The sequence below is a fragment of the Arachis ipaensis genome, chromosome B9, assembly GCF_059453495.1.
Source record: "Arachis ipaensis isolate K30076 ecotype BB chromosome B9, ASM5945349v1, whole genome shotgun sequence".
In the NCBI taxonomy this organism is placed as follows: Eukaryota; Viridiplantae; Streptophyta; class Magnoliopsida; order Fabales; family Fabaceae; genus Arachis; species Arachis ipaensis.
Genome location: NC_142444.1, coordinates 159,697,924 through 159,710,946, shown reverse-complemented (window position 1 = coordinate 159,710,946; position 13,023 = coordinate 159,697,924). Strand labels below are relative to the sequence as shown.

At 33.8% G+C, this 13,023-nt stretch overlaps 2 protein-coding genes across 2 annotated transcripts; one reads left to right on the top strand and one right to left on the bottom strand.

The window, feature by feature from the left end:
* Window positions 1–837: 837 nt before the first annotated feature.
* LOC107619681 (transcription factor bHLH118-like) lies at window positions 838–2,460 on the bottom strand. Its single transcript, XM_016321977.3, has 3 exons — window positions 1,982–2,460; window positions 1,282–1,641; window positions 838–931 (listed from the first exon to the last, which is right to left on the bottom strand). The coding sequence occupies exons 1-3, from the start codon at window positions 2,351–2,353 to the stop codon at window positions 845–847; spliced, it is 819 nt and encodes a 272-aa protein (XP_016177463.1). The 5' UTR covers window positions 2,354–2,460; the 3' UTR covers window positions 838–844.
* Window positions 2,461–4,698: 2,238 nt separating this feature from the next.
* Window positions 4,699–7,123, top strand: LOC148546939 (uncharacterized). The gene is made up of 2 exons (XM_088498445.1): window positions 4,699–4,714; window positions 5,955–7,123. The coding sequence occupies exons 1-2, from the start codon at window positions 4,699–4,701 to the stop codon at window positions 7,121–7,123; spliced, it is 1,185 nt and encodes a 394-aa protein (XP_088354571.1).
* Window positions 7,124–13,023: the final 5,900 nt, after the last annotated feature.

Genomic DNA, 13,023 nt, shown 5'->3' with positions numbered 1-13,023 from the left:
TAAGTTATAAGTAAGCACTACAAAAAATTACCATAATAGCAACCGATTTAGCGACCGATTTTTCTTGAACCATAATGTAAACTCTTTGTGCTAGCTAGAAGCAATTATATATTCGAGCCAAGAACATTTATATCAGAGTGGGGTTTATTTTCTTAGCCATTTTTTCCCCAACAATTCGAACTCAGACCTTGCTTAAAGGGAGATGGAAACCAATCTCGTTTATCTGTTATGACATTGTTCAATTCATATTATTTTAGTCTAATAAGAACATATGTAGTTATTGATTGTGTACCAAAGATAAAATTGGAGCACGTACCACGGATGAAATATGCAAAAGATATTGTAATTTTTTTTCCAATGCATTTGCTATGAGAGATTTTGTACAGATTTGAAATCTTCTACAGATTTGAAATAAAAAATAAAAATAAAATGATTCTTTTTAGACTCATTTAATTTGGAACACATCCTTGATAACAGAATTAATGAAGGCAGTATCAATGTAGATACATTGAATTGAGACTCTAATAAACTACATTCTAATATTATTATATCTGACATACATTAATGAGTTACTGCACTATACCACATATACTAATAAATTATGATTAACCGAAAAAGATTAAAGACTGGCCAGGCCACATAAGATAATTTTGTGAAGCACAAAAAGATACCTAGTATGTATGTAGCGAAAACGGAAATGGTTGGTAACCAAAGAAAATCAGCCAAAAATAGCCATAACTTACTTTATTTAGTATTTATTAATTGTTGCGACAATTAATTAATGCTAAATAAGGTAAGTTGTAACTGTTTTTTTGGTCTACCTAACATTACTCGTAGCGGAATACTAATTACTTGATGATGATATAGCTTCCTTAAGCTTTCTTTGCAGTTCGGTGTAGTCATCAGTCTCAGTGGTCATCACTTGTGGATCCTTCAAGTCATACATAAACATTATTATAACAACATGACACTAATTAATAACAATCCAAATTGATAAGGAAAAGTATAGAGTACTAATATACTATCTGCCAACTTATTGTCAACAATAATTAATTATTATATTTTAAACACATGTATAAAGAGACACATCCAAAATATATATATATAAAGACACTTTCATTAGACACAGCCATAAAAAATACATTTTTGTTAGACACATCCACAAAGACATTTCCGTTAAACACAGTCATAAACAAAAGTTGGCAAAAATTGGCAGAAACGCTGTTGGTAACGTAGCGGGATTGAATTGATAATCTGAAATAACAATAATGATAATGGTACCTCTGATCGGATAGTGTGTATGAACCTGTGATCATCAGTGGTGATTGAAGTACAATCAACAACATTAAGGCCTTGTCTAAGCACAATGTCCAAGATTCCTGATAAAGGGAATGCATAGTTCCTGAAGCTATAACTGCACTTAATCAGAACTCCCCCAGAGAAGGGTTCAACAATGACAAAGGTTTGATGATGAACATGCTGTGTAGAAGAAGAAGAAGAACTACTTCCACTCTTATTAGGTCTCAAATTAATCGACTTCACTAACTCATCCCTTTTGGCTTGCAACTTTTCCACCCTATTCTGTAAGTGTTTGATGTATTTCACCCCCTCATGCATGTGATCAGAAGTTGACCGCTTTCCCTAATGATTTTGGTCATCATCAGTAAACAATGGTGGAAACTCAGGTGCAGTCGACTTCACGTGAAGTTGATATCTGAGAGTCGTTAAATAATTTGACTGATTTGACTAAATTTTTATCTAACGGCTCTCAAGTATCAACTTCACGTGAAGTCGACTTCACCTGAGTTTTTACCGTAAACAATACAAATAATTAACTGTCCAAAAAATCATGTTTATACTTGGTTTCAAATTTTAATTACTTCAATTTCTATATATATATATACAGCTGAAAATAAAACTAAAGAGATGAAATATTAATACATAAACAATAAAATACAATGTGTATGGTATGAAAACCTACCTTAATATATTCAAAAGGTAGAAGAGTTCTAAAGGTGGTGCAAAGTCTTGACATTTCTTGCCTTCTTTGTTTTTCTATCTCCCTATGCATCCACTTCTTGTTCTCATCACCATCTTCTGCTCCCAAAGCATTATTATTAGGAGTCAACTCTTTTCGCTGCTTTCCCTTTTGATTTGGACAAGGTGGTACACTTGCACTTGCATCCATCATAGCAGGATCATATTCATATCCATGAACCAGGATCTGATGATGATGATGATCTTCCGCGGCTGATGGTGATGTTTGGATTATAGGGAGGGATGAATAGTCATAATCAGCAGAAGATGATGAAATCTGAAAGTATAAATCATCACATGGGTTCCAAGGATTCATGTTGCGCAATCTTGATCTGATTTATTTGGGCTCACAAATTAAATAAACTAAAAGAAGATCGAATTAGGGTTTGAGAGTTCTTGTTCTGCCATTATTATATAGGATCCTCAAATCCCTTATAGCATAAGATAAGAATCCATTCACCAGCCGTATCAATGTTATAATTGCTATTTCCATTGCTTTTGTATTTTTTTTTTATAAATTTATAAATTAATGTTCTGGTGGGACATGGTGTTAACCCCAGTTTTGTTGGGTGACTTGTGACCAATCTTTATATATAAATATATTCGGAAACACACGTCAATCAATAATTGATTGATATACTCATGTGAAATATTTAAATGAAAATTGAATTTAGAACTAGTACTCTCTTGAATTGGTTACATTGGTTGCAAATTTTCGTTAGTTCACTATATCATCTGAAATTGTTCAAACCTTACTTTTGTATTTAGCTGAACAGCGGCAACTATATGATATGTTAGGATCTATTTTAAAACGTGCTTTTTCACTATTCCCTTAACGGCGACTTATTTATATATAAGATTTGTTTGTTTGTTTGGTCAGCATGATAGCTGTAAAGCTTATGTACAAATAGAAATTTATCATGACGACAGAATACACGACTAAAATCGGGTTTATCATGGTAAGCAGAAATAATGTTATACCCTAAACAATAAACGGAAGAAGATAGGTTAGGGACACACATATATAACGAGAGAAGGTAAAGTAGAACAATAGGATATATTACATAATTAAGCACTATATAACTAGCACACAAGTTTTTTTAAAAAAGAAAAAAAAAAACTAATCAAGCACGATGCAAGGTAGTCAAAATCGCGTGTAAACTCGTGAAAACGCACGATTATACGCTTCTACTTCATCTTTCCGTTGCGCTTCTGCTTCTCGTTCAGAACCACGCTGCTTCGTGTGAAATCGCCGTTGAAAATCGCAGAGTTGCCGGAATCGTAGCTTCTGCTGCGTGGTTGCGTTTCAGGTTGAAGAAGTTCTTTTCCTTGGCCCTGAGCCCCCTGATTGCAGCCCACCCCAACCCAATGGCCCAATCTAAATAGAAGACCATAGAAGAAGAGCCCTAGCAGAGTAACAGTCTCTAATCTCTTAATCTCCTTTACTTTTACAGTTTATCTCCAATTCTCCATGGCCAAAATTTCAAATTTTCACCTTTCTCAAGTCTCAATCTCTGACTCTATCTCTTTTTCTCTCTGAAATTTGAATTTCGCGCGACCGGAAACCTCAATTTGGAGCATCGCCGACTCGCCGTGACTCCGTGAGGTTTGCCGCTGGTGTTATCAACTCGAACTGGTGGTGGTTGGACTGCGTGAGGCCGTGAGCGTCACTTTGCGATTGCAACACATTGAGGCTCTCTGGCTCAGTGGCTCTGCCTCTCTGTCTCTGGCTTTGGAATCTAGATTGGAATCTGGATCGCTGGTCACTGCTCTTCCCCTCCCCTTTGCTGCTAGTTCATCAGGTAAGTTAAGAAGAAGCATATCACTTCCTCACTCTAGTAATATAATTGAACGCTACTTCTGTGGCTCTATGTCAATGGTTGTGGCCTATTTGATTTGTGTTTGACTAAACCTCTTGAATGAAAATAAGTATGTTTTGTTTTATTATTTTTATTTCTAGATGTAACAATGTTCTCTACCTTCGTGGTGTGCCTGAGGGTGAGAAAATTGATGATGCTGCAGAAGACTAGAATGATAAAATTATCTCATTGTTATAACATAATTAGAGACCTCTTAAATTCAGGTTGTGTATTTATGTGTAGAGATTTGGATCAATATAGGTTGCCTATGTTCTGCTTGTTTAGACCTCTTGATTTCTACTGTTTTGAATTTGATTTTTCCTAGTTTAAAAAAGTTGAAGTTGTTAGGAAATTATTTGATTTCCTAACTTATTTGTGGGCAATACATATATTAGTTATAATCACAAATTATGCTATTTTAAATTAAATGACTTATATAATGATGATCTCATTTATTTTTTTAAATGCTAATTGAATAAGTCATTATTACTTTTGATTTGGAATTAAATGAGAATAAAACCAGATATTATCTTTTGTTCCTTAGATAATTATCTTTTTGGATTTTAGATATATTATCTTTTGGGCTTTAGATACTATTTTATTTGGGCTTAAGGGTTTAATGGGTGCCATGCTCAAATATAAATAGACCTTCAGGGTTTCGGTCCCCAATATACCAAAGCCGCCTTTGTTACTCTTTCCCCATCAAAAGAGTTGCAGTTCAACCTCCTAGGAATACAGAAGGCTTTAGTTGAGGAAGATCGAAAGAACCACAAGATCCAAACTCTTCCGATCGTATGAATTCATGTTTATGAATTCAGGTACGCTTCCGCATTATGATATGTTATAATTTTTGGTGATTCAATATGGATGATCTGGGTTATTGAAATCTAATTTATTCCAACAAGTGATATCAGAGCCATCCATAATTGAGTCATTGAGAATATTAAATTTTTTTTATTTCGCTGAATGAAATATGTTTGCGTTGTTACTCTCTGTTTAGACTTTGGATCGAATTTAATTTTATGGATCAGTGAATTTTGTTTTAACGAGCATACAGACTTTATATATATTAATTTATTTGATCATCCAGTAATATATTTCATACATGTAAATGTATTGCATTCTTAACACATGATCAAGCAATATATATGTGTATTGTCGCTCATCGCCATTCATATAAGTTGTTGCTTATAACGCATTTGTTTTTAAAATATATATACGTATCGCTGTATCAAAATTTTAATTTGATATATTAATAATTGATTATCCTTTTAGGATATAAGGATTAATATGTATATGTCACTTATGCGAATATGAATCCATCTAAAAGGAGATTTATATTTGGCCAAATTATATGTACATATTAATAATATTTGAATAATAATAAAAATATTATTTAATTGTTACATAAGGAAACTAGTAACAATTTGGATTATTATACCATTTATTATAAAGATTTGGTTTTGAAACAAATTGATTGAACATTATGCTGCCAAAGTAACCTCTTTTGTGAAAATTGATTTATTCAAAACATAAGGAATATGGTGTTATGTAATTCATGCGAATATTGGTCAGCCCAAAGGAAGGTCTATATTTGGCCGAATTACATACACATATTGATAGTAAATACATGTTTGGGTATAACTAATTAAGAATAAAGTAATACTTATTATTTATGCGAACAATAATCGGCCCAAAGGAAGTTTATTGTTTGGCCAAATAATAAGCATTGCACACTTCTGTTTATTTTCTATTAATTATGCGGTCAATAGTCGGCCCAAAGGAAGGTTATTGTTTGGCCAATTAATAGAAAATATATGCGGTAATAAATAGGTTGCGAAGTTTAAGTTTTCACGTGCGCATTAAGTCGGTCCAAAGAAAGGCTTAATGTGTGACAGGAATTTTGACAATATTTGATTACTGCAATGAGAGTATCACTTACAGTTAATTTTTCTATCCAAAGATTGAAAATTAATGTTGTACTAGATATCTCAATATGGATTTTTTTACCCATTAATTAACTAATATTTACTGCATGTTCTTTTTGTTCTAATCCAGAAACTATGGCTTTAGCTACCAATGTTTCTGCGCAAATTAGCAGTATTCCTATGCTGAATGGTTCAAACTTTAAAGTTTGGAAGGATACCGTGGAGATTGTCCTCGGTTGTATGGATCTAGATATAGCTCTTCGAGAGGAGAAACCCACTTCCACTCCGGAAAACCTCAATGAGGTTAAAATAGAGAAGTGGGAGAGATCCAATCGAATGAGCATTATGATCATGAAACGCTCAATTCCTGAGGCGTTTCGGGGCTCAATTACTGAGGATAAAAATGCCAAACAGTTCCTAAAGGATGTTGAAAAATTCTTTACTAAGAATGAAAAGGCGGAGGCAAGTAGCCTTTTGAGCAAACTTGTCTCCATGAGGTATAAAGGTAAAGGGAACATAAGGGAGTACATTATGGAAATGTCTCATCTTGCTTCAAAATTGAAAGCACTAAAGTTAGAGTTGTCTGAAGATTTACTCGTGCATTTCATTTTGATTTCCCTTCCTGCACACTTTGGGCAATTCAAAGTGAGTTATAACACTTTGAAGGACACTTGGTCCTTAAATGAGCTTATATCTCACTGTGTGCAAGAAGAAGAGAGGCTACAGCAAGATAAGACTGAAAGTGCTCACATGGCTTCATCTTCTCAGTATAAAAGAAAGCGTGATACTACTGCGGATGTGCCTTCTCAGCAGAAAAAGGCTAAGAAACAAGATCAAGTTTCAACTTGTTTCTTCTGTAAGAAGGTGGGACACATGAAGAAGGATTGTACCAAATATGCCACATGGCGTGTAAAGAAGGGTATAGTTTTTACTTTCATTTGTTTTGAGGCTAGTTTAAGTTATGCACCTGTTGATACTTGGTGGGTAGATTCTGCTGCTACTATTCATGTAAGTGTTACTATGCAGGGTTGCCTGTGGAGCCGACTGCCAAGTGATGCTGAAAGATACATCTATGTGGCAGACGGCAATATAGTTGCAGTCGAAGCTATAGGAACCTTTAGATTATGTTCCACGAGTGGATTTTACTTGGATTTATTAGAGACATTTTATGTACTGTCATTTAGATGGAATTTGGTTTCTGTTTCTCGTTTGACAAATCAGGTTATTTTTGTTCGTTCGGAGACAATAAAGTCAGTCTCTTCTATAATTCGAATAATATTTGCTCTGGTCATTTGGTAGATAATCTATATAGGCTTGAATTAAATTCCTATAATAATGAAATATTGTAAACAGGTACAAAACGAAAACTAAATGAGAATTCGGCATCATTATGGCACAAACGCCTAGGTCACATCTCTAAACAGAGAATTCAGAGGCTCGTGTCGGATGGAATTCTTGGACCCCTAAATTTGGCAGACTTTGAAGTCTGCATTGAGTGTATAAAGGGGAAAAGGACAAACGAAAGGAAATTAGGTGCCGAGAGAGCTAAAGATGTCTTAGAACTAATACATACCGATATATGTGGCCCATTCCCTACTGTCTCTTGGAATGGACAACGGTACTTTATTACGTTCATAGATGATTACTCTCGTTACGGGTATCTATATTTAATTCATGAAAAGTCCCAAGCCTTGGATGTTTTCAAGTCTTTCAAAGCTGAAGTTGAACTTCAACTTAGAAAGAAAATTAAAGCTGTCAAATCTGATCGTGGTGGTGAATACTACGGAAGATATGACGGTTCAGGTGTGCAACGTCCTGGGCCTTTTGCTCTTTTCCTAGAGGAGTGTGGTATTGTTCCGCAATACACTATGCCAGGCAAACCTAGCATGAATGGTGTTGTAGAGCGAAGGAACCGAACTCTTAAGGACATGGTGAGAAGTATGATTAGTCATTCTTCCTTGCCTGAATCACTCTGAGGAGAAGCCTTAAAGACCGCAGTGTACATCCTTAATAGGGTGCCAAGTAAAGCAGTTAACAAAACCCCATATGAAATTTGGACTGGGAAAAGCCCTAGTATAAAGCATTTGCATATTTGGGGATGTCCAGCTGAGGCGCGACCTTATAGGCCGCATGAAAGAAAATTGGACTCAAGGATAATTAGTTGCTACTTTGTTGGTTACGCTGAGCGTTCACGGGGTACAAGTTTTACAATCATGCATCAAGGTCTATTTTGAGACGGGAAATGCGAGATTTCTTGAGGATGTTGAGTTTGGGGGGGAAGGAAATATTAGGAATGTTGCTTTTGATGAGGATTATATAACTGACAATGATCAGGACCTTGTACCTATTATTGCTCAAGATACAGTTATAGTACAAGAGCGAAATAAGAATCCTACTGTAGATCCAGTTACAGTACAAGAGAACAATAAGAATATTGTTGTTGCTCGAGATACTGCTGCAGTACAAGAAAATGATGAGAATCCTCATCAACCCCAACCCATACAGCAAGCTCAACAACCTCAAGAAGTGTCATTAAGGAGATCCAATAGAAAAGGAGAAAATCCATCTATGGTCTCAAACAAGCTTCCTGTTAATGGTATCACAAGTTTAATTAAGTCATTACCTCATGGTTTTGAGGTAAATATTATAGATGAATGTGTATACCGCAAGTTCAGTGGGAGTAAATACTTTTTTTTGGTCTTGTATGTTGATGACATTCTACTTGCCAGCAACGATATAGGCTTGTTGCATGAAACTAAGAAATTTCTATCGAACAAATTCGAAATGAAAGATCTTGGTGATGCCTCTTTTGTATTAGGAATCGAGATACTAAGAGATCACTCTCAAGGTATTCTTGGATTGTCACAAAAGAACTATATCGAAAAGATTTTAAGTAAATATGTCATAGAAAGTTGTAGACCAATGGACACACCCGTAGTTAAAGGAGACAGGTTTAGTCTCAAGTAATGCCCCAAAATGATCTTAAGAAGACAACAATGCATGATAAACCTTATGCATCAGCACTAGGGAGCTTAATGTATGCTCAAGTCTGCACACGTCCTGATATATCATTTATAGTGGGAGTGTTGGGTAAATACTTGAGCAATTCGGGCATGGATCATTGGATAGCTGTTAAACGCGTAATGCGTTATCTAAAGAGAACAAGGGATTACATGCTTATTTATCGGAGATCAGAAAATTTGGAGATCATTAGGTACTCTGATTCCGATTTCATGGCATATGGTTGCGAAACTTTGTCACTGAGCTTCGTATAGTAGATGACATTGAACGGTCATTAAAGATATTTTGTGACAATAAGTCAGCAGTAATATACTCCAATAACAATAAGAGCTTGATAAAATCGAAGCATACAGACATTAAGCTCTTAGTTGTCAAGGAGAAAGGTTAAGAAAAACATATTTTCATAGGACATATAGGAACAAAGTATATGCTAGCAGACCCATTACTAAGGGATTGACCCCTAAAGTTTTTCATGAGCACACTGCTCGGATGGGTGTCAATATTTGTGATGCCTTGGTTTAGTGGGAGTTTATGCTATATGTCCTATGACAGATATTGAGTTATTTTTCTGCAGAATTAAGTTGATGGTTTATTTCATGTTATGTGAAATGTTCATTTTGCAATATTTGTATTGTGTTTGATCTCAATAAAGTTGGACCAGCTGGAAATAGACATGCATGAGATCACTTGGCATGTAATTTCCATATTACTCATCCAAATTTGATCTATGTCGTTGAGTATATTAGGATGGTGATTGGCGTGGTTTAGTCACGGCATTTAATGTGATAAAAGCTGCGGTAGTTCCATATCTAATGTATGAGACGGACCAGATTGTTAAAGTAATGAGAGAAATAGCATTCAGATGCGCGCATAAAGTTTATAAAGATGTGATTATGTCAAGAAATAGTATATGCATAGCCCAAGTGGGAGATTGTTAGGAAATTATTTGATTTCCTAACTTATTTGTGGGCAATACATATATTAGTTATAATCACAAATTATGCTATTTCAAATTAAATGACTTATATAATGATGATCTCATTTATTTTTTTAAATGCTAATTGAATAAGTCATTATTACTTTTGATTTGGAATTAAATGAGAATAAAACCAGATATTATCTTTTGTTCCTTAGATAATTATCTTTTTGGATTTTAGATATATTATCTTTTGGGCTTTAGATACTATTTTATTTGGGCTTAAGGGTTTAATGGGTGCCATGCTCAAATATAAATAGACCTTCAGGGTTTCGGTCCCCAATATACCAAAGCCGCCTTTGTTACTCTTTCCCCATCAAAAGAGTTGCAGTTCAGCCTCCTAGGAATACAGAAGGCTTTAGTTGAGGAAGATCGAAAGAACCACAAGATCCAAACTCTTCCGATCGTATGAATTCATGTTTATGAATTCAGGTACGCTTCCGCATTATGATATGTTATAATTTTTGGTGATTCAATATGGATGATCTGGGTTATTGAAATCTAATTTATTCCAACAGAAGTAATGATCTGATCTGGTCTGGTGCTGCTATGCTTTCTTCTTGAATGTTGCTGCATAGTTGGATAGTCATGTTCTTATTTTTGATAAGATTTGTTAACCATTAATTAATCTTGTTTACTGTCCTTACTTTTGAATTTCTTATCTCTCTTATTTTGGTATATATATGTTTGTATACATAAGGGACATTAGATTATGTGCCTGTTGTATAATAATTAAGCATATAGATAAATGTTTAAATTTGATTTGATTCAGGATTTTAAATTCATCAACCATTAGCACATACATATTTTACAATTGGTTGAATTAGATATCCAAGTGATGCTTATATAATCTTTGTTCTCTATCAGATAAAATAAACTATAACAATAATTAAATAAGTGCTGAGTTATAAAATTCTAGCACGATTAAACCTTTAGCCTTATGTTGATTTACCTCAAGATCTAAGGCATGTATGTGGTGGTATTCTCACTTGAATAAACCCTGACAAGAACAAGATGGCTGGCCTTATTACTTTTCACAACTCAGAAGCCTTGCTCGTGTTATTATTGTACTTCCATTCCAACTGATGCATTTCAATGAATTGCTTATACCAAGTTGCTGAATTGTAATGTGTTCCATCTTCAATTCTTCACCATAAGCAACTATGACAGTACTAATAGTTGTGCAGCAATAAGCACTACTACACTATATTGGTGTGGGGTTTTTATGCAATAATATTTATTGAAAAAGGCTATCTATCTATATATCTATATAACGCATAAATTAAATTGTATGTGTACATTCATTATTTGAGCTTTATGGTTTTGTTGCAATAATATTTATTTCATGCATGTTATAACTATCTATATCTTAACGTCTTCATTATTTGTCACCTATATTATCCCAATAATTTGATAACTATCTATATCTCTGAATTGTTGTTGTGGACTTGTGGCATTGAATATAATTCTTGAATTTTTGTTATGCTGGTATTTTTTGTTTAAATTGGATTGTTAATTTTTTGTTGAATTGATTCGTTGAATATTTACTGTTTTCATTTTTTTTCTGAACAGGAATGGCATCGACTCAAGCTAATGCAAGTGAAAATCCGACTAATATTCCAGCTTCTCAGTCAGGAAGTACAGCTGGAATCGCTAGTAAAAGAAAAGTTTCTAATAATGCTCTTGGAAGTAGAACTGATGTAGGATGGGAGCACGGGATATCTGTTGGAGAAGATGGAAAGAAGATACAATGTAAATACTGCCATAAAATTTTTTCAGGAGGAGTTTATATACTAAAACTCCAGCTCAATGGTGGGATTCTTATGGAGATCAGCATCCAGAGCTCCAACAATTTGCAATTCGTGTCTTGAATTTGACATGTAATTCATCTGGATGTGAACGTAATTGGAGCGCTTTTGAGATGGTTAGTAATTAAATATAAGTTGCATTTTACTTTTATAAATTTGGTTGTTAATTCTTTAATTCTATCTTGTTGTTTGACTAATATTTTTTATCTACTTTTGAAAGGTTCACACAAAAAGGAGAAACCGTTTAAAAGCTAAAACCATGAATGATGTTGTGTTTGTGATGACAAACTCAAGATTAGCAAAGAAAAAACAAACTAGAAGGAGTCTTGATTATGACTATAGTCTTGATGAGTTGACTCTGATGAAGAGTGGATTGTTGCTGACGAAGATGGAGAAGAAGAAGAAGATTTAGATGCTCTAATTCCAGATCCTGATTTAAATGATGAAGCAAGTGGTAGTAGAGTTGTTGGTGCATCTAAGGATCCTTTGACAGTTCCTTATCTTGATGATGATGAGTTTAAAGAACTTCTCCAAAGACCTCTTCCTCCTGCTCCTGATAATGATGAAGATGGTAATGCAGAAGTTTGTGAAACTCGTGAAGATTTTATGACTGATGAAGAATAGAATGATTATTAAATACTTGTTTAGATTTTAGTTAATTAGTTGTTTATTCTAGTAGTTTGGTTAGTTTATTTGCTACTTGAATTTATTTTAGTATCGTATAAACTTGTGAGTTGTGAATTTGTGTTTTGATTTGTGAATTTGTGTTGAATTGTGACTTTTGACTTGTTATGGTATATATATATTAGTTATAACTCTATGGGTAATTTAGTTTATTATTTGAGATTTATTTTATTTTCTGTAAAATTAGTTTTTGCTATTAAATTTTTCTAAATTTTTATAATTTACGAGTCATATTTACGTTCCGTCTTACGATTCAACGAATTACGATTTTGAGTTAGCTTAACGAGTCGAGGTAAAAACTACGAGTTCACTACCTTGGCACAATGATCATCATAATTTGCACACACTCTATAAAGAAATTTTTTTAACATATAGATCAAGTACTAGTAATTACACATAATTAAGTTAACAAATAAAGGGAAGTTATTGAGAGTTGAGATTACACTTCCAATCGATTAAATTTTAAAAAAACTCATATTGACGTGCGAAATTCAATCGATTGTATTATACTTCTAATCGATTGAATTACTAACAAACACTATTTTTTTAGTTTTTACGGATGTAATAAATCAAGGGATAAAAAACTCATTGATTTGCATTGCTAAATATTTATGGACGTCATCATTAATAGAAGATCTATTTCACTGTTATTTTTATTTCTAATTGTAAATAAACATGATGTATGAATAATAAAATAATAATTTATAAAA

Coding starts and splice junctions, on each gene's coding strand:
- LOC107619681 (XM_016321977.3), bottom strand. CDS start 2,353: ATGAATCCTTGGAACCCATGTGATGATTTATACTTTCAGATTTCATCA. Junction 1,642..1,981: donor TACCTTTTGAATATATTAAG/GTAGGTTTTCAT, acceptor CAAAATCATTAG/GGAAAGCGGTCAACTTCTGA. Junction 932..1,281: donor TACACACTATCCGATCAGAG/GTACCATTATCA, acceptor TATGACTTGAAG/GATCCACAAGTGATGACCAC.